Source organism: Montipora foliosa, chromosome 6, assembly GCF_036669935.1.
Source record: "Montipora foliosa isolate CH-2021 chromosome 6, ASM3666993v2, whole genome shotgun sequence".
In the NCBI taxonomy this organism is placed as follows: Eukaryota; Metazoa; Cnidaria; class Anthozoa; order Scleractinia; family Acroporidae; genus Montipora; species Montipora foliosa.
This window is the reverse complement of record NC_090874.1, coordinates 33,085,352-33,112,018: the sequence shown is the minus strand read 5'-3', so window position 1 is coordinate 33,112,018 and position 26,667 is coordinate 33,085,352. Positions and strand designations below refer to the sequence as shown.

Below are 26,667 nucleotides of genomic sequence, written 5' to 3'. Positions count from 1 at the left end.
CCTTGCTTCAAAAATCTGTACATAAAAAGGAGGAGGTTACAAGTGATGTTTGGTCCCTAAAAACAATGACGCCCCTGGCGTTCTACTAGGAGTGTCCGGCTTCACTTCTCAAATACAGTGGCATCCAAAATTAGCCATTAAGTAAGGTTTGTCTCATGTTTCTAATAATCTCCATGGCAATGTGATGCGCGCATGCCTTGCAACTTTTAAAGTAAATTAAAAATTCCCAAAAACAGACCTCAAATGAATTTGCTAATTAAGGCGAAAGTTTTTGACCAAGCTCTCGTTTTCGAAATATATTCTAGCAGTCGTTGTCTCAACTTATTAGGGAGCTTACGAAACGGCGACGCCGACGGCAACGACGACGCTACAAAACAATAGGTTTAGTGAGCAAAAACAATGGCTCTGCACGTGCGTTTTACATTTTGGTACATTTCTTTGCCGCCATCTCCAAAATGACGATGAATTTTCAGTTTTCTCTCTACGCTTCCAACTCACTCACACCAGTTTAATTCCTCGACAGGTACTACACATTTTTAACGCGAAACGACATGAATTAGTTTCGTAGGGATATGAATAACGCGAACTCGTATTTTAAAATGAAGTCCTCGTTGCCGTCGCCGTCCTCGTGTCGTAAGTTCCCTATTTACATCCCAAGTCGGCCGCAACAAAGGATAGCATGGGTCAAATTTCAAGTTGGTTGACGGAAACGATGTCAACGCTGAATTTCGTTCATATTTCCCTACTTTCTTTGTTGTCCTAACGTTTCGATCTACGCTATGTAGTGCAAACGTTGCCATTTTTGCTAATAACCTTTTTTCTTTATTTATGCAATAAATTCTGGAATCAATTTTGTTTTTAGAGGCCGCGAACAGCCGAAACTGTACATTGAAATACAGAAGCTACCACGTGATCGCTTTACAATGAAGGGCAAACCGTTAAAAATCAAGCAAACTGGACAACTCTGTAATTTCTTGTCCTATATTTGTGTTTGCTGTGGCAAGATTTCGAGTTAAACAATCAGCAGATTCTTCGATTATCAAGCTTCGGTTACTCATAAGGTGGATAACGCCATCCCTTGACTAAATCAAGACAACAAGACAATTATTCACCCTTTGACCAACTGGGGCCTAATAAATTTAATTTCACACACAAATTAGACGGTCCGACTTGCAAAAGTGGACAGAGAGCGAGTTTTAATCGAGTGTCGTAAAACTAAAACCAAAGTACTTACTTTGGCCAATCAAAAAGGAGGAGACATTCCAGTAAACCAATCAAAACTCGAAGTAAAAAGCGCGGGAAAATGTGCTCGCGCGAGCCACGATTGGTTTTGGTTTCATTTCTGATTGGTTGAAAATGTAGCGAGAGAACTTTGAACCAATCTCTGAGTGACGTAATGCAAAAACCAAAGTAATTCGCTGATTACTTTCGACACTCAATTGCAACCCGCTCTAATTCGATGCATTTAAAATTCGACGTTTGAGCCAGGCGTCATGAAAGGCACTTGTTTTCAGGTTTGCTCAATGGTTTTGCCCCTCATTGTAGACTGCGAAAATACAATTATGAAGTTCTTTTTTGCTCACCATTGGAAATGCACGACAGTTATAGTCACCGTAAAGATTACACAAAGCGAACACGCACAAACTCACTGCACGAACACGAACACTTCAAACATTTATGAGTACAAAGACTTGAACTCGTACTGAAGTAAATATATCCGACCGGCAGAAAAAGATTAAAGTTCCTCCCTACTGAGAAACAAAAATTCCTTCTAGAACGTCCTGCCAAATATGACAGTGTCCGGGGGTGCCTGGTCTTTAAGCGGAATCTTGTAAAATCCTAATTTTGTATAGAAGTCCAGTGCGTCACTGTTTGTGGTCGCAATTTCACAGTGTACACCTGTGCAATCCTCTGCTTTCAAAGCGGAAAGAACACAAGCCAATAAACGCTTACCCAGACCAAGATCCTACAACAGGAGGAGAAAAAACAAAGCATTTTGAGTGTATATTGTAAACTTGTACCTACAACAGGCCCCTGTCAACACTTCTACAGCCAACCAAACCTCACAACTAACTTTCTTCGATGGCTCAAGTACAAGATAGTTCCCTAGCTCTCATTATGAAATCTCGCCATCAATCGGCAAATGCCTTAGCAACTAACAATGAGTAGGAACAAAACACAGGTCACAGGTCGCAAGTCGCAGCCCATTGTTTTACCAATACAGAAACACCCTAACCATTTACCAATGCTAACAATAGGCCTAAAGTTAGCTTTAGCGAATGTTTAGGATTCTTGTGACATGTGACCTGTGTTTTGTATCTGCCCACTAGCAATCTACAAGTTAAAACAGGGCCCTTTTCTAGCAATAAACGGCCACCGAAGGTAGAGTTTTGGAATTCTTGGTATCTGGTTGCCTTCAAATTTTCGTCTTGGCGTTAGAAATGCAGGGAGTCATAAAAATCGACAATAGATCAATAACATCCGGGCGGATACTATCGTATAGGGATAACCCCCTCTGGTATCTCTCCCTTTCATTGTACTGAATGAATAAAGTTGGTATTGATTAAGAAAATAACACAAAAAGCGGGGATAAACATTGTATTCCAACGCATTTCTAATATAAAACTTGTTGACTAGCATACGAAACGTCAAGTTTTAAAAAATGCGTTGGAATACAATGTTTATCACGGCTGTTTGTGTTAATTTCTTAATCAAGCTACGATGGCCTAAGAACAAGTGTTATACGATAAAGTTGGTATTATTATTATTATTATTATTATTATTGTGTTTCTGGCAGCAAGTCGTATATTTTGAGGTCTCCCATCACGATACTAACCCCGCCCGATTGGGCTTAACTTCAGTGAACTTTGGTTGTGGAAACTTGCTGAGAAAAAGAAGTTGGGAGCGATTGCAGAATACCCAGCCCACAAATCGTACTGTAAAAGTCCGCAGGCCCATGAATGAAACTCTTTAAAGGGCAAGCAGTAAAATGAACTGCCACCGCGGTCCGCAGCACCGTAGTCGATGAATGAAAATTGTTCAAGGGCAAGACGACCTCGTGAAAAGTGTAGTTAACCAAACCGCAAAATGAAAGCTAAAATTTTACGAGAGTGCTTAAGCTTAAATCACTGAAACGTGCGCTTAGGCTTAATCAGTAAACGAGTGCTTTCTTCTTCACACGATTTCCTGAAAAGTGTAGTTAACCGAACCGCAAAATGAAAGCTAAGGAGCGATTGCATAATACACGGTTTAGGAACAGAGTTGTTCATATGAATATAATTTTCTCTACCAAGCCCCTGCGGACTGCGGGACTGCGACACAAACTAACAAGAAAACAATCCGATGAGTTGCCGTCATTTTGACACAGATGTATCCAGTTGTTAGTAACACGCAAGGTGACTTGATTATAGGCGGACGCTGAAATCCATGTCACTTCGCTAAAATCGCCAATGTTCACCCAAGCGGTGCCAATACCAATGGATGAACTAATTTGACGAAATTGGCAAAATATCGCCAAAATTGCCAAATTTTCAGCATTCGAGTGTCGTAAATAGCAACGGATGAAGTGCTGAGATAAAATTGGCGAAATGGCGCCAAATTCGCTAATTTTGCCAAGATCTTCAATCCTGGAGCTCTTTCGCCAAATCTGCCATTTTTGTCATCACGTGCATTTCTGGGCATAAGTGTATATACCTCTTACTAACCGAGTTCGAGGTCCGTACTGTAAGTTACGAACCGAGTTTTTTCCCGTTGATTTATGGCCCAAGCGCGAAGCGCACGGGCCATAAATCAACGGCAAAAAAACCAGGATCCGTAACTTACAGTACGGACTGAGAAAACGAGGTTAGTAAGATATTTATTATATCTCTGAGGATAACCGTTGCACGGGCAAGGAAACTAGTCAAAGTGAACCAGAAGGTTCAACTGCCACAAAGAATGCCGTGCCAAAATCCCAAAAACTAAATCTGCTTGGCTGTTAAGTTTGAAATAATTGCTTGCAAGATTCAAACAGTTTTCAGTACAAGTTTATGCAACAGAAATGACATGAAAAACTCACTAGATGATGTTTTGTCGAAATTTTAAATTTAGCGGGCTGTACAGCGGGCCGTACTGAAGAATACGGCCCGCTAATTTAGCCAATTACAGCGCGCGTACTATCTAAGAGATATAATAAATACCAGTACAACACGACGCTACTGCATACCTGGGCACGAGGAAGAAGATATATCTGAACATGAGCACTGTATTTTGTATGCAAGTCCTGGGGTAGGAAAATACTTGGGTTGTGAAAACCACTGGCAAGTTGTTCAGCGTAAGTCCATTCTGAGGAGTTCCCCTCTGGTAATCCGTATTTCTTGCACACCTAAGAAAACAATTTAATGTTTCAAGTCCTCCAAAAATTGGGCAAAGGTCCATGTCTTCCTCCTCTTCAAAGCGAGTCTAAGGGAGAAGTTTTTCTTGTGAAAATTAGTTTTCATTCACATGTCAAGTTGAACTAATTACCATCACAAAAACTTCGCCCTTAGACTCGCTTTGAGGAGGCAGACATGAACTCGAAAATGGCCTATTGCATCGACTAAGTCTGAATTGTATTCTTGCCTAGAATAAATGATAAAGCAGAGATTTTTTTCAGCTGCTTGTTCACAGTTAAGTCAACTTCATTTCCTCTCAGCTAATTAATTTATATTACGACATTCAATCAAAAACTTCTAACAATAAAAGTATAGGTCACGCAATTTTAGGCAATTTCAGCACTGATCGAATGGTCATAGAATTAACTAAAATATAAAAATAACTGTTCAAAACTATAGAAGAACTCTAACAAAACACAGGGAAGCCAAGAAGGGACATGGATGAACAAAACTGGAGAGGATTGAAATGGATTGAATTTGGGTAAATTTGAAAAACGTCGGCCCACCTGTATCAGTCTATATCAAAATGTCATTTACAGAGCTGGAAAATCATTCTCAGTTGTTATGTGGCCGTGATTTTGCAAAAAAAAAGACTCTTGCTCTGCCAATTTGACGTTTAGAGCTCATAATTAACAAAATTAAACAAAATTAAACAAAATTACCTAAAATAGCGTGACCTAGCCCCCTTTAAACTGGCCTCCATATTACACAATTAAGTTCCAATTAAAAGCAAGCAAAAAGAACCAAAAAAGAAAACTAAAGAAACAAGTTTATAAGGAAAATGAACTATATAAATCTAAATCTATTAACCCATTGACTCCCAGGGGACGAGTAAAATCGTCTGGCGTTAGACAGAGTAAAATACTAAGTCTGGCCGGTTTAGGCCGGTTTGGACGCCAAAGAGTTATTAATTAATTAATGGGACATTGTTTTTCAGTGAGTGATTAAAATCAATTACCACTTCTCTTAACAGCTGCAAACCCATTCCTTTTTTCCTACCGATAATTGGAATTAGGAGATCATCTGTCCCTGAGTTTCCTGGTATCTTTATATACTATACTTATTTTTGTGCAGACGTCTGTGTTATCTCCCGGGAATGGTGCTTGCGTTAACCAGGTCAGAAATTGATCTCCTTTAGAAGCAATCGTCGCTTCCACAAACTCACATCCTTTTCAAAATGTGATCTGTGTTGTTAGACATGCTGTACGTACCTCAGGTAGCCAGTGCTTTTTAAACTGCTCATAAAAGTGTTTAGAATCCGATGTTGCTACCGCAAACCCACAAAGTCCTTCGCCATCCTCCACAACAAACACGTGTTCAGGGCAGATCTTTAGATACGGACCAACAAACCTAATGAATGAGAAAGAACAAACGTTTCTTCCCTTAAATCTCTCATGCATACATAATTAAATTTGAAAATTCCCTCTCAAAAATTAAAAGTTTCAGGATCAAACGCTCTTCAAAGCACAAGCCTCTGTTTCCAACAAAAAATATTTTAAAAGTCCTAGGAATCTAACAAGATGTTTTGTCAGCTCATCCCAATATGTATCATCCTAGAATACCAAACAGTGCATTAAATTAGTTGAGAGAATTTCTGTGATAAACTCAAAAGCCTACACCAAAGAGAAACTTCATTCTGAACTGCGGGATCGCCCGATGAAGTGACAATTGTCTTTAAAACAATTCCGATATATTGTCGCTTGCAGCTAAGTACTCGAAACACTTGAAAGGTAGCCGAGATATGGTCTGGGTAGAATTAGTTTTCTGTGCAGCAAATGGACAAGAGAATTACGAGGCGGTGATTTCACTGGCTAAAAGTAACTCACTACACCCCTATGAGCAATACATTTGACATCCCTCAGTGACAAAACAACTGCAACAGTAACAAATAAACAGCCGTCAAGGAGAAGATTTCCGCTAGCGAGAGGCTTCAAACAGCCTCACGTCTTGCAGAATTCGATGAAAATCCGAATTTTATACATGTGGTGGAGCAACCAAAGGGATGGATTTAGTTTCGTTTGTTGATTCAGAAACTCAACGTGATGGCAAATGACGGGAAGTGCAATGCAGCGAAAAAGTGAAAATGCTGAATTCAGCCTTCTGGAAATGTTATAAATAAGATATTTACTCTAAACTTGCCTGTTGACAACGTGATGAAATCGCTAGTACAGAGCTGTCAGAACTTCCCGCAGCGGTATGTTGGAAATGGCCGAAATTTCTTAGTTTCTTTCAGTTGTCCTTTGTACGAGCATCACCCAAAGATGTCCTTTTTTTTCCTTTTAATTAATTGATAGTTTCACGATCTTCATCAGTTAGCTAGCTAGAGCTGGAAGTCACCGGCCGCATTACTCACAACACTGTTAATTTCGAACCTTTGCATCTGGACACCAGTTTTCACCTAGCCACCTTAATTACAAGAATGGTTTTTCAGATGTTTTCTGTGTTGCTACATTAGTGTTTCACCCTCCCTTGCCTAATTGCTTTCACTGGAAAGTCACGCTACACACAAGATCCCGCGAAATCTTAAAAAAACATAACGTTGCATCCGGTAGATCCACGTTATTTGCGATAACCTGTTCCAAACAAACTACTCCTATTGCTTACTTTATCCGTTGTTATGAACTTCAACTGGCTGCAGAAACATTTACCTGTTTTGTTCCGTACTTGGCAAATTCTTTGATTGCACCTGACGTCACGTCGGCCATGTTGGTGGAAAGAACAATAGCGAAAGAGTCTTTTGGGAATTTGACTATTATTATGCAAAACTTGAGCTACATTTTTCTATTGTTTTGGCACCAACAATGCCCGTCTTATCACGTGAGCGCAATCAAAGAATTTGAATACCACTCAAATTAAGATTTTACCACATTTGTTTGTAATCTCGAAATCCGATTGGCTAATTTGCCGTTGTCGATAAGAGTCAAGACAACGCTGCTCGCGTCATGCTCGCGTCAGTTTATCACGCAATGTAATAGCCAATCCGGAACGCTCATTTTGGGAAATAAACCAATCATATTGCGAGAAAGTTCTAGACAACGCTTGCTCTTTCTGTGTCATGGTTTTGGTCACGCTCTGAAATAAACACTTTTTTTGGCGTTAAATATTGTGGTAAAAAACAAATCGAAAGTGGTTAAGCGTTGTTTGTACTTTTATCGACAACAATATTCGATATCACAGTGGTCAAAATTTGTTGTGGGCTCTCGAGGTGTAGGCGCAGCCGAGTGAGTCCACAACAAATTTTGACCACTGCGATGACGAACATCGTTGTCGACAAGAGTACAGACAACGCTGAACCACTTTTGATTTGTTAAACTACCTCTTCCAAAATGTATCACCCTACTTCTGCGCCACACGGTATTTCGAATAAACGCTTAAAGAAGCGTCTTCTTTAAAAATTAATATACCACAAGGCTTTCAGAAAACTGTTTCAACCACTCAGGTTACACTTCTGCCATGTTATAAGACAAAGCTACAAAACGTAACTGTGTAAGTTACACGACCACTTAGATTGTAGAAATAAAAGAAAAAACAGACAAAACAGCCTTGACAACCACTAAGACTAACAGAACCAAATTCAATGCTATTTTGAGTAATTTACAGGTGTGCCTTAACTGAGACAGAAGATATGAATTGAACCCACCTATCTCCTGCCATGTTAAACCGTCTGCAGGGAAACAAATCATGTCCATCTTGCCAATCATCACAAGTTGACACACAGATTTCATACAATGACTTCTGTTTTAAAGAAACACAATGAGCACTATATTATTTTAAAAACTAAACAGTGTTAGACCAGAGGTTGCATTACTTTTGTCACCACAGCTGTTTTGCCAAATAAATTATGTGTCTGAATAAAGTCAAATAAACAAAAGCAATCAACAAATAAATGTATCAAGAAGAAAAAAAAAGGTCTTTTTTACCTCATCTTCAAGCTGGTAGGGTCTGATTGTGTAGATGCATGTGGTAGGAATATCAGGAGCCCTTAAGTTAAAAACTTCATGTCCTCCGTCAATCGGTAGGAGACGCTAGAAATTTGATAGAAAAAAGTTTTTGTGAGCTACTTGTTATTACACTAGAGGTCTCAGTAATTTCAGGACTACAATTATTTCTTGAAGCATAAAGGAGACCAGCCAATAATTTGCACTGTGAGGCCACAAAGGTTACAGGAGCTGCGCCATAAAATTTGGCCAAATTCAGAGACTGGGCACTGGCAACCAAATCAAGTGAAACGCAAAAATAACTGCTTGAAACATTTAAAGGAGGTTTTATATAAACCAGCAAATACAAAAGGAGGCAGGGATGGACAAAATTGATGAAGATTGAAATGGATTGCGATCATTTCAGGGGTTTTGAAAACTGTTCAGCCCTACAGTTTTTCATAGTTTATTTCTGTTGCTTTTAACTTAAATTCCATATGCTCGACAGACAATTTTTGGCCACAAAGCTTTGATTTGAGTTGTTTAAAAGTAATTTCTGGGTTAATGTCAAGTTGCATAGGTGAGTAACTGGTAAAACTACATCTTTAAAAGTCACTGTATTTTTTATATATCCATGTTTTAATATGGTCTCTTTTATAGCCACGCCCAGATTGGTCTCCGTCATGGGTTTAATTTACAATTTCCAACAAGCATCCCTCCCCTTTTTATATGGGAGTCCCCCCGGGAATATAGGAAATACTGTACCTGCAGCTCCCCACACAAGCCCCCTCTAAACACCCAAGGTTCTGGATCTTCTGGGAAAAAACTTTGTCCTTTCTGTTTCTTCCTTTTATTCTTGGTACTTAGCCAATTTACAAATGTATCCAACAGCAGCAAAACTTCCTTAACATCCCACACATATGGGTACAAATCATACAGCAGTGCTCTGTTAGAGGTCTCTGTAAGTCTCACGAACATCTCCTCAACAGATCGGCATATTTCATGAAACTTCTCAGCTTTCTCGGTCCACTCAGTTACCTGCAATATAGCATACTCCATGAGAAAAATCTCAAAACAACTCAATCGCAATATACAGACACCAAAAAGCAAATGGAAATAAGTCAATGCAACAGCTCAGATTAGCGTATATATTTTATAAGTAATCACATTTGGTATTTCTATTTAGGAATCATCACTGCTGTTACAAGTTTAAGTATTGGTTTCTCTTGCCCTCTTGTTATAGAAATGCGTGCAGAACACTGTTCCATTCATTCAATTCTAAAATGTACTTTACATTTTCACACCCACTGTCCTCTTCAGCTGACCACAAGCACTCTTTGAATCCTTCAAATGATTAGCACTCCCCATCATGCATTTCATCACCCAGATTGACAATTTAATTCAAAGCATCTGCTCTGAGTAACGATTTGTAGTAAGACTTTAAACACATTTATGGATTTTCACAAAGAAAATATACCATGCTTAGATCATCCAACCAAGGACCATTAGCTAGAAGATAAGTACTGCTAAACTAAATGTTTGCTTTTGGACCAAAGGTGCGCAAATTCGTTTTTTCGTAAAGCGACTTTAACTAGTGCTAAAGAAGTACCTCGTGGACATAGCATCGAGTTTGCGTAAATCAGATATCCCAGGAGAGTTAACTTTTTAAATTTGCTGAAACATACTTTTATTTTAGCGTTCAAAAGGACAACTTTCATTTTGATTTGAGAAGGACTAATTTGACTTGAGCGCTATTACATGTAGGTGATAAGCTGCCAAAAACTGCCTGCAGATTGCAAAAACGGTATTAAGACGGTATTCACAACATAGAGCACTCAAGCCACATTTTTTTGTTAACATTATCCTCTTTTAACCTCTTCAGTGGTACATATCATCTGCATAACTGATTGCAGATACAGCAATAGCTCATTGCCCCCGAAGGGTTTTGGCCCAGTGTCCATTGTAGGGATTTGCACGCGGCCAGGAATTGAGCAAATTATAATTGACCTTAACTCGAAATCCAACTTGAAATCCAACTCAAACTCAAACTCGAATCCAAACTCGGACATACCTTACTCCCCTTAACGGCAAGCTACTATGGTTTACTTCAGGAGATTTATCTCTCATATCTCTCAGCACCTTTAGCAAAATCGTACGGCAGAGGGGACACTTAAAGGGGCAGTGTCATGGGATGGCATGCGCAGTATTTTCACACACACACACACATTTTAACAGATGTTAATTTTTTTGCTTTTTCTGTTTAAGGCTAGACTAAATACGGCTTAAGAATAGAGGTAAAATGCATATTTATCAATTATCGATGATCTGGAGTCAAAGAAATAAAATCAACACAAATATGATGCCATGCTTGTTTTCTGCTCAAACAACTCAACAAGGATTGAAATTCACCGATCACCGACGACTTCCACCATGGTGACACAGCCTTTGATTCTTCCGTCATTTTCGACTAACTTAATTTTGAGATAGATTGCACGCGTTCCCTATTTCTTATTTAATATTTCAATTCTGGTCACTGATTGACCTTTTGGCTACTATTTTTTTTTTGGCGTGGTCTCTATGAGCGGAAGAGCCGCGATACCGAACCCTGAAGCCGTTGTGGTCTCTCCATTCCCCACTTCACCACTCTTCGCGGAAGAAAAATAAAACCTCTGGCACCCAGGGTAGTCTGACCAATGAGCTGAGAGCGCTTTTGTTCAGACGCTGTAGCGAACATTTTATTACTTATTATCTGGTTTTGTTTGTATAGCTCAAATGAGATTTATTTTGATTGATTGACACGTTGATATTATGGAATTACTTGTATATAGTCAAGACAAATGAGATGAAAAAGTTATTCAATGTTTCGATCCTCGAATAAACAAGTAAAGCGACTTTCGCCTGGTTCTTTTCTTTCGAATTTATGACAGACGTTTGTTCCTTCCTTCCTTTCAGTGTGGATTAAACGGATTCAGTCAGTTTTGGCGAAAACGTTTTACCTCAAAGTGTTTATTATAATAATTGCACACGGAGCAAAGTATCCTTAGAAAATATGCCTCAAGTGGCAATAGGAAAAAACCAGGATTGCATCACGAAATACTGACCGCTTCCATTGTGTGCGTCGGGGTCCGTGTCACGTTTTTTGAAAAATTAGCCGCAAAGAGTCAGTCCAGCATGTAACTTACTTTAACTTTTAACTTTAGATACATGAAGTAGACAAACTGCTCTTAACATTACAATCAGTTGGTGCTTTCACTTCACACCATCGCTCTGAGTGGCGCCTTCTATGTAGATGTATTCCACACAGTTAAGCTCTGCCCATAACAGATGAATTTTTGGAGCAGTCACCATTCCACAAAAGCATTTTCAATAACAACTGCACAAAAGATTTTTGGTTATCCATCATTTAAAGCAACAATCTGATTTGACAAACTCTGTCAATGCACACATTACCTTAGTTTTTTGTTCTTGCTCAGTGAGTTCCATGAATTCCTGTGAATCCTCTTTAATGGCATTAAACTTCAGCCATTTAAAATCAGATATAATCTGCTTGGCTTTCTGACCATGGTTGTAAGGAAGGTAAAACAAATCCACCAACAAAAGCAAGTCATCTGCATTCAGTGGTGTCGAAGCTGGCTTCTCTTTCAGCTCAATTATTTCCATTGGCATTTCTTGCTCTTTCGTCACAGTCTCTTGATCTTTTTTCTCTACATGACAGTTAAGTACAATGGATGGTAAGTAAATTGTTTTGAAAGTTATGAGTTTATTGATAGAAAGTCAGCATACAAAGACAAGAATCTCAGCACTGTTAACAGAATCCAATCCATAACCATTAACTCTCTGATTAGAAGTTTGGATGCTCTACCACAGAGGGACAGGAGCAGGCCACTGAACAAACTCAGATCAGTTTCACTCCATACTTCCTACTGATTTCTATAACCAAAAAATGTCAGCTGCAAACTATAGTCAAATCATTTTCAACAAAGGATGGGCCATTCAGCCAAAACATAATGAATAGCCTGCCTGGCAGGCGTTTGAAGGGAAAAGGAAAGGGCAGCAGGAGAACGAGGAGGACGCCTGCCACACAGGCTACATAATGAGTAAAATTTTGATTATTTGAAATATTCCTTCAACACTCTGGACTACAAATTCATATGTGCAAAAATTTTGAAAAATTCTTTAAATAACGTCAACCATCAAATGGAAGAAAACATAAAAATAGAATTTTCAAAACTCTGACACAAGTCTTTTAAATGAGCTTATAGCAGGGCAACAACAATAATTATTGAGATCTCTGATGTTCAGTGTTCATGATGGAAAAACACCAGCACAACATTCAAGGGAATCCAAACCTGGTGATACAGAGCTGCTCAGCTTCTTCCTGCTGTTGTCTTTTGCTACTTTTATGGGTGAGGGAGTCACCACAGGTGAACACACTGTTGTGGTGGCACTTGTTGTAGTTGCTCTGGTACAGGCTGCCACAGAAGCTTGCACTTGGACAGGCATGGCCTCTGGAGTCACACAGTAAGCACCACTCTTTGCATAAGTTCGTGATGTGGCATTCTTCACTTTTGAAAATTCTTCTAACCAAGCAGTGACCGCCTCTTGCAAGGCATTTTGAGGATCATAAACTGAGTGTGCCACAGTACTTTTTGATTCAATCAGTGATGCACCACTTTCTGTGTCCATTTCTCCTTCTACTTTTACAGTTTCAGTATCACTGATTCCACCACCAACATTGTCTTGGGAAACTTCTTCCTCAGTTTTACCATGAACAGATTCACTTTCATTACTTTCAGTACTAGCAAGAAGATCCTCTTCCATAGGTTCAGCAGAACTGCTTGCTTTTGGATCAATACTCATTGGTTCCTCCACTGTGACCAGAGAAGCATCTCTTGACCATGAAGCAAGGGTATGTATGGCAATAAAGTTACTCTCAAACTCACAATTAGGGTTTGTTAGAACTCCATTCAACATTGGAAAAAGTTCAACTGGCCTTCCATCATAAGGCCCTAGGAACACTCTTCGTTGATCATAGTCATTGGCATGAATGTTGTCCCAAATAACAGGTTTGCGTTTCAGCACATTTGTCAGAGCTTCAATAGTTTGAGTACTGATAACCTTGGAAATTACCTTTGGGCCTAAAAGCAAAGGCATTGCAACACAGTGAAACTACTACTGCGACAGATTTTATCACACAACACAGACACACAGGCTGCTATATACAGGCACGTCTAGTCTTTCCTTCCCAAAGCCAGCATTTTGATAAGACAGAAAACCAATTCATTAGATAGGGACTGAAAAAGTAACCAACTCATTTCAAATCTGCCATGCAAATAGATTCTATGAGTATTAATGATCAGCAAGACTTTAACACAAAGAAGTTTGTTCTGGGCTACACACTTTTAACAAAATGAATATGTTTCGTTCAGTTTTTAGATTCAAATTTGGTCTAGCAAAATTGTCATGTGAGGCAACTGTAGTCTTAAGGCACAATTTTGATGTACTGTAACAACAGTTGCATAGAATGAGGTGTGCCACTAGACTGTCAAACCACACTGGGTTGAAGTCTTGCCTTTTCTCTTGGAGGCCAAGTCATTTCCAAGTTTTTTCATGCAGAAAGTAGTCTGGACATCATTTATTTAAGTTGCACCAGTTGAGGTTGATGTTTCATTCAAATAATAAGCTTACAATGAAACTTGAATTCACCAGAAATGGAAAGGGCCAAAACCTTCACTCATTTACATGTACATGTAGTTTGAATGTTTAGCACTAACCTTGATAGTACCCAAGGCACACTGAGGTATAGGATGAAAACAAACTACCAAAATTTCTTTTGATCTTTGTGTGTTGTCTTCACCAGTATTGGGATGTTTTCCATTCACACATAATACACACACACACACAGACGAAACACTACTCACGATACAGAAAAAAGTGTGTATAAGGCCATTATGCAATGCAACCCTAACATGCTAATGCAACCTAATCTTCATCGGATTTTGGTTTGATATAAACTTGAAAAGCATTTCAATGCAGGGTTGTGTTAATTAATGGCCTTATAGCAAAGGAACACTAGCCCTCTTTCAATAATTGTTCATCTCTTGTGACTAGAAACTACCGGTATCACCAAAATCAAGTTTTGTTTGGAATTTTGGAAGCTGCTACTCTTCAAGCAAGAAACTCTCACAGACTATCCTGTAAAATCATGGCAGCAACAAATTTTTCCTATAAATATCTATAATTTGGATGATCTACTTCACAATAAATTTGGAAATATAATTTTACTTGTTTCTAGTGCATGTGAGAAAACAAAAAATTATTGAAAGGTTGAATCAGTAACAAAGTCCTCTACAACAATGCCAGAGAATAATCCTTTCAACATTAAAAATAAACCGTTTCATTACAAAGCTTAGACGGTAGTTTACTTTTATAATTCATTTTGTTATCAATTAGGACTGTCAAGGGCGAGCCACATCAACTGCACAGTACTTTGTTTCCCTATTGTATTAACGCAATAAATATTATTCTTCTCCATCTGGAAAGAACCGTTTCAGTTACCGGTAAGTGGCTTCAAAAGATAATCTCTAGCATGTTGCATCAAACTTTTAACTGTTGGTAGATTTCCATGTTTCCATGTTGCTTTGCAGTTACTGGTACACATTTTGTCACAAAAACAAACTTGAATACTGGTAAAGGTTTGAAATCAGAAAAAAGGTTCAAGTCTCTGGCAAAAAAAAAAACAATTCGAGGCAGAAGACAAGTGAATTAAGCCTCGGTAACAATTTGCACCCCAAAAACTGCATAAAAATACAACATGCAGCACACAGGAATCAAGAAGAATGTTTTCAGATTATGCATGTTTGCTCACACATAACAAGTGAAGGTTTTGTCCCATCCAATAAACAATTATTGTTCCGGTAATTCTTGTTCACTCGCTTGTTTTGAAAAATAGGGTGCAACAATTCTTTAATCAAAATGGAACAGTCAGGGATGCCAGTCAGACTCCAATATGCAAACCAAACTTGGAACAGAGTGCTTTTCTGAATTGCTGCACAAATTGTTCACAACATCCTTGCAAAACAATATTCCCTGTTTTACAGTAAATACTAAATAATATCATATCAGAGAAAATAATGCTCAATACTGGCTGATTCATTAAAAGGGATAAATATTCCGTAATTTATATCTAATCTGAATAGTTAAATTCACAATGTTCCAAAACAGAATAGTGCTTTCAACTAAAAAGTATTTTCATCGGTGATTATTATTATAATCAAAAGAAAAAGTGAAGTATAACTATGAAACAGGGAAAATCAGTCCTGCAACCATGCAGTGGGCTTTATATCAGCTAGAAAAAACGTTGGATGAGTTGGTTAATTTGTTAAATTTCTTAGTCTGATCTTCTCTCACCTAAAGTTTAAGTCATTAAGTTTGTTTTGGATTTATCAAGTTTAAACTTCTTCTGATCATGGCTAGTACAAGTTCAGAAGAACTTTAAGATGTTATAAATGCAATATTTTACATGAAACTATGAATATCTGAAGACACGGCAATTTTGAAAAGCTGGCTGGTCTGCTGGCAGGAAAGAAAAAACTAAGATGCAACTGTACCTTCAACCAAGCATAGAAGAATCAGGAATCAATGTCCTTCACCAACACTGCTAAATGAAACAGCACATGTTGACAACAATTCAAAAATCAGGAAATAAAAACAAATGACAAAGGACATAAAATATGCTCAGAAAAGTTTACCTGTCCACATGATGTTGATTTTTGGGTCAAGTTTAGTCCCAAGAGTATTCAAGTAATCTGATGTCTCAACATTTGGAACAGCTCTTGTACCACAGTATTCTAAACAAAAAAATAAGGAAACTACACGTAAGGGTTAACAAACAGTCTTAAAGAAAAATATAGCCACCTTTGTTATAAAAGGTCATCACTAGGATTTTAAGTACAGTATGGCCAAAATTTAATGTGTATAATGTGAGTGGGTAAAAATTCTCGTTTTATGTAAATTCAAACAGCACATTGAAATATCCTGTATAGCCTGGGGGGTATGGAGAAAAGATTGACCTTGTTCAAAAGAAAAATGACGGCTTTTAACAACCTACATGGATACTTCCTATGCCATACATTTAGGGGGATTCTTTTCATAAAAACAACGGACCTTCAGTTCATTGTGGCATGGCAGAATTCTAAGAGTAAACAACTTGCATTGCCTTTCTGCAAAAAATCCCCAAAACATACTGGATTATGGGTTGGTAAAAGTAGTTAGTTGGTTACCTGTAGGACAAAAGAGAAAGTGTGAACATCCTAAGTATTTATAGATAACATTGGTGATTTCCACTTGCGCCTGGCCAAATGAACGAAATGCCTCAACATCAGCACCATGTAACTGTGGATCAATATCATCAAATAACAATGCAAAAGCCTCGCAACCAAGCTTCTGAACCTGTCAAAATGAGAAAATTAATGAAGAACTTTCAGGTAAACCAAAAGTTTTATTGACTCCCCATGTAAACTATTCAATCACACCATTTGTGACCTTTCGTGCAAAAAGGGGGCTTATAGATTTCATGGTGAACCATGAAATCTACTTCACTGTCACGGCACGTGAATTGAAATTTCAAGGGGTGTTCGGTCTTGCTCCAAACCTTTTCACTATACTCAGTGAAAAAGTTCATGTGTGAAGTGAAATCGAAGACTGTGAAATTAAGTGAGGTCGTGAACTCACTTATGTTCAGGCCGTGAAATAATGTTGCTACGCCATCCCGAATAACAAGAAAATTTTGTGGGCTAGTTTTGCAATTAACCAACTGCCTCGCTTAAGTGGGTGGAATACCCAGGGGCTTCCACTGTGGCCAGCCAGCCCCTAGATAGAACACTGCCCCCATGACTGGCAAATCCCCGTAACCTAGCCATGAGCCCCCATTCCAGGCACCCGTCACACTGATGAAACAGTGGAAGGAAGAAAAATAAGGGGTGGGAGGGGGGGTTGGAGATGCTAAAAGAACCACTTTACAGACCACTGCACAAACGCTTGACTAAGAACTCGCAAATCCTAGCAGTGTACAAAGCTACAAAATACCATGTGAGCCAGCACTTATGGGAATAACCGCTGGATGCCCGCTAAGCTTGTGGACCACTTTACTGCTTAACTTGTGAACCGCTTGACTGCTACACCTTTGAACTGCTTAACTGCTTGACTGCTAAGCTTGCACACCGCTTGACCGCTAAGTTTGCGTACCATTTGACCGCTAAGCTTGTGGACTGCTTGACCGCTGGTGGATAACTTAGTAAAATTACATTTAACCAAATTTAAAATTGCCTTAAACAAGGATATACAATTTTTTGCTTTGGACAATCAAATAATGGTATTTATATCTTTTCTTCTGCAAAATGTTTAACTTTTTATGGGGAGCTGTTTCGGTATTTTCAGCAAAATTGAAGTTGGTGCGATTTTGCTTTGTTGTTAGAATGACAATATATAATTTGGATGAAAGCGACGACTAACACAAACTAAGCTACCAAGCAAAACAGTTCTCGATAATCAACGATTCGGTCAAAAATAAACAATGAAATTGACATCCCCCGATATGGATCTAGAGTCCCTTCTGAGGTGAATTAACTGGCCTCAACTAATTTGTGGGAACATTTCTGCTGCCGTTGGCCTGAATCCTTGATTTTTAAGTTTTACTCGAGTTTATTCGGTTTGAAAATTAAACGTGAGAAAGATAGTTGTCTCCGGTTACTGTACAGCGTCCGACAAGTTCGACATTCAATTCAAGGTACTTGAAGCGGTTAGTCTTTCCACTTGGTGCACTCAAATAAAGACATACTATGAAGCAAGTTACCCCAAAGATTGCTTGGTGATCTCGAAAAGACGTTTGGATCACTGTTCGTCCTTGCCAAAAACTGTGCAGTACTCACATGCTCGCAACATCCATTTGCGTTAAGTCAACTTTATACATGTAGTAAACAAAAATTAGTGAGCATCAAAAGGTTTTATGTCAATGGTTCTTTCACACTCAAAACGTGGCAGAAATCCAAACTCAACGTCTTGATAATGAAATTAATTAATTTTAAGAAGAACTTTTTTTTTTTTCACAGTGTGAATAATTTCACAGTGGTATGATAAAATTTCACGCCAAGTCCATGCTGTTTTAAAGAAATTTCACAGAAATTCAGCTTGTGTTAAATAATTTCCCTGTGTCTGCCGTGCAACAGGCATCATCATGAAATTTTCATAAGCCCCATTATCGCGTGAAAGGTCACATTTTCCCTTTGCACTTACAATTCAGTCTATCTAAAACAAATGTACACTGTACATTGTAGGAAATGCAATGGTAAGCAATGAACAATGCAGGATCTTTGGTCATGAACAGAACACCAAAAATGTTTTAAAAATCTCTTTCCACAGGGGATGAAAAGGTGCCAATATTTACCACCTATAAGTTTACCCTGCACTGACACATTTCATTTGACTACCTATAAGGGTTCAAAACACAGTAAAAGAGCCAACACCTGTCCCATTTTCCTTTTAAGTTGCTGAATGTCCCTTGTGCTTGAAAACAAAATATCAAGTCCAGGGGATAAGGCGTAATAAAATGTCACTCCACATTCCTTGGAAGATGTTATCAGCTGCTTCAGGTTTTCTAATAAAAGGAATAAAATACTGTGATACAGAATCAGGCTTAAGTTACTTTGGAATTTGGAATAAATTGAAATCACAACTAAGGTACACTGACCACAAAGCCCCCTCTTCAAAAAAAATAAGTCAAATATCACCTGTTTCTTCAGGACTGTAAAGGTCTCTCCACAAAGCTCTATGTTTGAGATCATCTTTTGGAGCATACAGATATGTATTCATTCCAAGATTCTTCAGCCTGCAGTACAAAAAATAAGATAGAAATAACAATAACCACTTAAACAATCACAAGGCATTAAATAAAACAATTCCAGTCGCAATTTTTTGACAAGAAATTTTAAATGTAAAATCGTCATGCTGAATTGTATTGTCAGAGATTTAAAAAATAAAATGAGCACGCAGTACTTGAGTGCAAAAGAAACCGCTGAAAATGCCAATTGATTGAGGTGCTCTACACGTAACATCACACCTAAATTATGCTACAATTATGCCCTTTATTTTCAGATTGAATGAAAATTCATAGCAAGAAACAAAATAATTTTTCCAATTATTTGTTTATTTATTTTGTACATGTAAAAGCACAGCTATAGAGGAAAAGCAGCGACTGCCAACCCTTTTATTTTGAAAAGAACCAACACTGAAAATTAGTGGACAATTTGTGACTTCTCAGGATATTTTAGTTGCAAAGGGAAAACATTCAGTCATAAATGCGAACGTAATGATCGCAATTTAAAGCCATGAATCACTTTGTCACTACACTGGTGGAAGGCAATTGCTCTCACCACTGTGCCAGCCCTGCTCTTGGCATTAACAACATTTAATTGAAGGGCTAGATGCAAATCGTTACACTGTCAGCAGAATCGGTTGTTTCAGATTTTGTCACTTCATTTAATTATCATGGCAACATTTCAAGCAATAACCAATGTTAGAACTTAACAGTCTCTCACATGTACATGAGGTTTAAGTGATACCCTTGCAACTTCCTTAACAATCATCCAGGGAGAAATAATTAAGCCATTTTATCGAGAAACAAGAGCACAGCATTTGACTAACACAGTTGGTCCAAGTGATTTGTCCAATGTGGAGCATGCATTATGAGGGAAATATCCACTTATCCCAGCCCATATTTGTTGCTTCCAGGATTTATCAGCCCACAACTTTATCCAGTCTTTCCAAATATTCCACTTTACAATCCAGCTGTTCCAGTGTACAAACAACCTTTCCCACCAAGACCAGAACTGAATTACTGGGTCTCCAACAACAACACTGCATCTTCAACAACCACTAACATTACTCCTACATGTACCAAGAAGGCTACTGAAGCTTTGCTAGAGCTTGGCAATAATCCTCGTTATCATAACGAGAGATGGTAAGCTAACATGGTTTGTATGTACAGGGCTTGAAAAGATTTCCCTGCTGGCGCCAGTTAAGATGTCCGGTCAAATCTGTTTTTGCTTGGATATAACCCACTTTTGTCCGGACAAAATTAATATGCATTATGTTGCAACTCTTAAAAAGTGCTTCTTCCCCCTCAGTACATTTACAAGTACATTTAGTGAGTTTTTATTGTGGAAGCAGCCTCACAATGAGTGCAGGAGGTGTGGAACACACTGCATAGCCAAAATGTTGAGTAAAATCGAAAAAGTACTTATAATAAGTTATGACATTTGTGCTTCCCAGTATCGCTGCCTATTGCTTGTACGATTAAATTTAAAAGCGTTCTAAAGTCATCAAAACGAAGGTTACAATCAAGCAGATTCTCACCTTAATAAAGGGTTAAGATACATGTTTGAAATTTTATTAGAGAGTAGCCTGGACCTTCGTACTGACACTTTCAAGGGACATTTGTTTCGCTTCTCACATTAGTTTGCAACATTAGTTTGCAGAAAATTCCACACGGACTATAAGAATTATTAGCACTATTAGCACGCTATGCCGGAAGACCTGCTAATTTCATGACTGATGGATGACAAAGTGGAAACTGGCAAATAGCGGAAATTTTACTGTAGTCAAAGGTGGTCTGTTGGTATCTTTCTTTGCTTTCTTCACTTCTTTTCTTTTCTTTTCTTTGTTTCAGGAAAGTGAATAATGCACAACCTCATTTAGCCTCAAATGAAATTTTCCCTTTCAAGAGTAAATGACTGGAGAAAATGTCCAGCCATCCAAGGAGTTGCACAGACAAAACCTACCGGTATTTTTGAGCGGACATTGTCCGTTGACTGGCTGTTATTTGTAGCCCTGTACATTGGCTAACTGTGGTTTGTATTAAGTTCAAGTAATGATACTGAATAAGATCATAGATAGGTTTTAGATTGAACACTCTTCAGTTGAGTTTAAAATTGGCAAGGACAAAGTAATTCAATTGCTTAGTGCTGTGATGTGCAACTTCATAAGGACCTCATCCAAACACTGATGGATCGCTAACCAACAAAACAGCAGAAGAGGTCAAGGAAGCAATCAAAAAGCTTGCAGTCAAGGAAGAAAACCTCTTGATTGCCCATACTCAATTACATAACATAGCCAGGATAGAGATGAACCCATCTGGCAAAGCCAAGCTTGTTTTTCTCTGTCTGAATTCATTAGCTCCAAGTTATTTATTATTTTTTTTTATAGTATTTCCGAACATTCATAGCTATTCTACAAGGCAGAAAAGTAGGTTATTGTTACCTAGGGTGAAATCAAATTTTGATTTTATTACGCTGCCCACTGACACGACAAAAGCCGATGACACACAGGCTTTCTGTGCCGTGCAAAAGGGTTTTTATTATCGAAATGGTTCTTAGTGGTTTCTCTTAGCATATTAGTATTGTAATTTGCATTTGTAACAAAGGTTTAGTTTTTAATATATAGTTATAAACTTTTTAATCTATGTATAAAATTGTATTTATAACCTGATGTTATTTTTACAGAGCCCCTATGGATACCAACCTTTGAGCTGAATGGGCTACCCTGGTTAATTAAATAAAGTTTACTTTATTCTACTTTACTTGTCTTGAGCTTTGGTCAACACCTTCACAGCCAAGCTGTAATATGCAAATTCCTGGTAAATTGTCCAGGATGCAACCTCAAGGTCATCTACACACGCATAATGGGGTCAACCATAGAAAAGCTGACAATGAAATTCAGCTTCACCTAAATGGCAAAAGGAACCCATGAGACTCCAAGAAGTCTTCTGGTTCATAGAAACCAAGATACCTGGGAAAAGATCATCTGATCATGTCACCTGCTCCAGACCCATGGTGTTTATGCCACATGCATCCAATACAACAGCACCAAACCAAGTGACCTAAAAAACCGCAAGACCACTCAAATGAAGGATGTGTCTCCTGTGGCAAACAGGGGAATAGCCACAAGACCCCACTCAAAATCACCAAAAGAGAACGCCCCTCTTGTAGAAACACCTGCCACCTCTGTGGAAGAACGAGCCACTTTAAGGCAGAATATCAAAGCAAGGCTAAGCCTACCAGGTTGAAGCCTAACTTTCCAAGTAACGTAGGCAGGGAAGCTGAGAAGGTTGCCATCCCAGCACTTTGCAGTTTGACCAAGGGAGACTGCTCCCCTAGTTTGGCTAGAGGAGTAGGGATGACATGATGGTGATAGCACTTGCCTCCCACCAATGAGGCCCAGGTGGTCAGTTTGTTGTCAAAGTTGTCTCGCCAGTATGAGTATCATCTGCCCCTTGGCTTATGTGAGAAAGACCTCATACCTGTCACGATGTGCATGGATGCAGCAAACAGTGGTACACAGATAGTGGGTGCAGGCATCCTGAGATTCTCTGGGGAGTGCAAACGCTAACACCTCATCTGCTAAAGCCGAGCAAATCGACCAAACCACTAAACCTGGCAACTGCCCTTCTCCCAAACCAAAGCAGCCACTACTCCCAGCAACCGAGGCAAACACAGAATGTCTGCAGGGATGGCTCCAAAGCTACCACAAATCTAGCACATTCAACAAATGCCAACACTGCCACTAATGACCAGTCCACACATGAGATGCAGAGCCAGTTGCCCACCACACCCTGATCCCAGTACCACAACCCTGGCAAGAAAAGGTAAAGGCTTGTCTCGGCCATGATGTAACCCTTAGTGTCCTTGAGCCGGAACGATTGGGAGAACCAATGAAATTGTGTCATCAAATGGTGGTGTGTGCAAAGACGAACACCAAACCACACCACACAAAAAGCCCATTCTACTGGGCTCATTCAGTCCCACAACACAAGAAGACAGTCTTAACTTAGATTGTTGGAATGGCTACCACAGTGTACCACTCCATGAAAACGACTCTTACCATACTTCCCTCATCACCCCCTAGGGTTGTTACCAGTTACAAAATGGCACCCCAGGGTTACAATGCCTCAGGAGATGGATACTCCAGGCAATTCAATGAGAACGCATCAAGCATACCAGACAAGACCAACTGCATTAGCGACAAAATTATGAGCTACATTGGACAAATCTCCAAACAGGCAATCGACTGATTTCACATCTGCAGCTGAAACGGCACCACATCTTTATCTTTGCAACCAATATTCCGAGAGTCCCTCACACATGGAAGAACTCCGTAACTCTTGTTTGGCCTTTTTTCATTTCGCATTGATCAATGCGCCAATCAAGAAATGAAAAAAGGCCAAACAAGAGTAACTGTAAAGTTCTGAACATAAACCCCTCCATGTGTAAGCCCCTCCAAACATTAGCCCCCCAAAGTGGTTCCGCTTTTGGCGGGGAATTTTGCATGGCTCAAATTTCACTTTCATTACAACATGTTTTCTGTAAATTCTTGCGCAGTTATTTATTTAAATTTCTCTTATTTTGCTTTTAATTGGCAGATTCCTAAAGTTTGGTTGCCAGGTTTTCAAAACTCAATAAATTTTGTTTGGGAACCCAATTGGTGTGTTGGGTGGTTTTCTTTGAAACTTTTTGGTATGTGATTTCTGTGGACAGTTTGTTGGGTATTTTTCCCAACATCAAAAGTGACAACGCAGCAGACTGGAGCCAAACCAACACCTACATCAAAGCAGACAGCAGTGGGACCTACATGTACACCACAACCAGAATGACCAAAGGTCCCCCTGACACTATGGAGACTTCAAGACTACAACAGCAAAGGGCTGAAAGAACAATGAACCTATATTATTAAGATAATCAAGCTTCTGTTTTATCTCCTATCGTTGACACAAGGAACACTAAATACTTGGGAGGAGAATAATAATTATTGTTGTCATTGTCCATTGTGGAATCTCTGCATCTCACTTGTCATGGACTGGGACTAGTTCGCTAAAACCATGTTTTGTACTTCTTCATCATTCTGTTCATTAAAGCAAAATGTTTTAGGAAATAGATTAACTCTTATCTACTTAATACATTGACCATACAAGCTTTCCATTTAAAAAATGCTGTTAATGCTATGCCTATTCACTTTTTGGTTGAGGAGCATGCTTCTTTCTTTCCCCAACAGCAGGTTACAATGTTTGACTGAAAAGTCAAACAAGACCTCTCTGTTTTCAGTGATCTGATTAAGCAAAATCCACTCAAACATGTCACAAATAATCAAGTGTTATACTAACTTCAAAGAAATGATTGCCATCAATTCAAATTCAAGTAAACAGGATAGGTGACCACACTGTTATACTTTACCACTTAGGAAGTGAAACAGATTTAATATGACAACTCTAAGCAACAAGGACCACCACAACTTGCTTTTGTTTGGTTGCATAACCAGCATGTAATCTGAACAACTACATATAATGAACTTTTGAACACATGTTACAGTGTTCTTTTTGTGTGAGATGGCTACTAAATTACAAACCTTTTTTAAGTATCCGAAAGTAAAGGCTACCCAAAAGTAGTGGCCCCTTAAGTCTGTTAAATCCGAAAGTAACGGGGGCCATTACTTTCGGAATTCTCAGGTAGATTCAGTAATGGTGAAAAATGTGTGCATGTTTCCTTTGTTTCTCAAGTAAACTCTCAAAACATTATGAGACTGAAGTCCAAGACCGAGCTCTACCACCTGAGCAACCAAGCCATTTTAAAACTGGTTAGTTTCAAGTTCATTCTATGTCCTGAACAAGGTGAATGAATGAAAGTAAAAAAAACATTCATTTTTAACTATCTATAGATAAGGACAACTCTAAGCAAAAATAGCCACTGCAGTTAAGAGAGAAACTTAAGCAGATGCAAAGGGAGCCTGAAAAGTCATTGGGGAATGGTTTTAGCATGAATGACAAGGACTTTTCAACAAATGGTTGAACAAAAAACTCAAATCTTAAATAAAATAGCACGTCAATTAACAAAGGCCTATTACAGTTGAATTAAAAGAATAAATGAAATTTTAAAAAAAAATTTGCTTTAATTTCCACTCTGTTCAAATCAGCAAATTCAGAAATAATGAGGTTTCTAAGGTACATTGAACAGCTGTTCGTCACTGAAATTCCAAAACCCAAAGACAAGTCATATATACTGATGTCAAGTCGGCTATGTTGGTGGAAAGAACAATAGCGAAATAGCCTTTTGGGAATTTGACTCTATTAATATGCAACATTTGAGCTACATTTTTCTATTGCTTTGGTACCAACATGGCCGCCTTATCACGTGTGTGAAATCAAAGAATTGATAATTACTTTTGGGGGACTATTCCAACAAGTTGTTGTGTACTGGATGTGTAACTGACACCAATCAACTTCCAAGTCAATCTATTTGAATGCCACATTTTCAACTTTAAACTAAAAACAAACTTGCACAATGTACAGCACTGCGTCAGTTATATCCAGTAACATGCATTTGTTGTGTCCGACCACAATATACGTGTACCGATTCGTTTTAACTTCGGAACAGCATTAAATTATAATTTTTGTCGCTTTTGTTACTTTCATTTAGCAAACAAGTTCGATTCATAGTTTACGTTGGAATGAAAAATGGTGTTAATTAAAGTCAAAGTAACTTTGCTTTATTGCACAGCAACATCATTTTGGAAGTTGCTCGATCAATTCAACTCGATTCAACTCAACATGCAACGCTACAGCGCAGGATCGAAACTCAATTGCAAAAATAAAGTTTTCCTTTTCTAATGGTCTTTCAATCATGCAAGGCTCAAGCGAAGATATCCAAAAGTAATTTGATGTCACGTTCATCATAAATCCAGTAAAAATAACTTATTCATTGGCCATAACAAGGAAGGTTGACGAGAAATTTTGGTGTACACCGGGAAACGATTCTGGTAGCTCCATGCCACTATTTCGTGCATGGTAAAGAAATGGCTTCCTGTACCTCAGAAATAGCTCTTTCCTCTGTTCGTAAGTCCAAGGCCTACCGTAGAAACCTGTCATGTGGTAAAAACAAGAAAATTATCAAAGTGTTTCACAAGGAAGTCATGTTTTTAAATCTATGGCTTGAAAAAAATGTTCCAGCTGTTTTTTTGTTCAACTTAACGTTCATTAGCAGCCATGAAAGAGGCACTATATACCTTCTACTACGCCACAAATAAATTCTTCACTTTTAGGTTTAGGCACGTCTGAACTCATTGTGATCCTTTTCTTCGATCCACTACGAAGTTTGAGCTTTGAATTCTTAAGAACACGAACACGTCCGGATAACGCCTTCATTAGGAAGACCTGCTTGTTTTAGAAATTCTCTCCTGAGAACTTTGATTATGCGCAGTGTCACAGCTTAATCCCGTTTTTCCGGTTTCGGGCATTC

The 26,667-nt window shown here is 38.6% G+C and overlaps 1 protein-coding gene across 1 annotated transcript in view; it reads right to left on the bottom strand.

Moving 5' to 3' along the window:
• LOC138007162 (protein O-GlcNAcase-like) overlaps nucleotides 1-26,610 on the bottom strand; it is a 27,372-nt gene extending 762 nt beyond the window's left edge. The window contains exons 1-14 of the mRNA XM_068853919.1: nucleotides 26,435-26,610; nucleotides 26,239-26,290; nucleotides 19,117-19,214; nucleotides 18,853-18,983; nucleotides 16,612-16,780; nucleotides 16,081-16,179; nucleotides 12,679-13,467; nucleotides 11,780-12,033; nucleotides 9,095-9,367; nucleotides 8,333-8,437; nucleotides 8,053-8,147; nucleotides 5,624-5,762; nucleotides 4,205-4,363; nucleotides 1-1,966 (exon numbers count right to left, since the gene is read on the bottom strand). The exon at nucleotides 1-1,966 is cut by the window's left edge and continues 762 nt beyond it. Coding sequence (XP_068710020.1) covers nucleotides 1,772-1,966; nucleotides 4,205-4,363; nucleotides 5,624-5,762; nucleotides 8,053-8,147; nucleotides 8,333-8,437; nucleotides 9,095-9,367; nucleotides 11,780-12,033; nucleotides 12,679-13,467; nucleotides 16,081-16,179; nucleotides 16,612-16,780; nucleotides 18,853-18,983; nucleotides 19,117-19,214; nucleotides 26,239-26,290; nucleotides 26,435-26,573 — 2,697 coding nt within the window. The 5' untranslated portion in view covers nucleotides 26,574-26,610 and the 3' untranslated portion in view covers nucleotides 1-1,771. The remainder of the gene's footprint in view (nucleotides 1,967-4,204; nucleotides 4,364-5,623; nucleotides 5,763-8,052; nucleotides 8,148-8,332; nucleotides 8,438-9,094; nucleotides 9,368-11,779; nucleotides 12,034-12,678; nucleotides 13,468-16,080; nucleotides 16,180-16,611; nucleotides 16,781-18,852; nucleotides 18,984-19,116; nucleotides 19,215-26,238; nucleotides 26,291-26,434) is intronic.
• Between the last annotated feature and the right edge of the window lie 57 nt (nucleotides 26,611-26,667).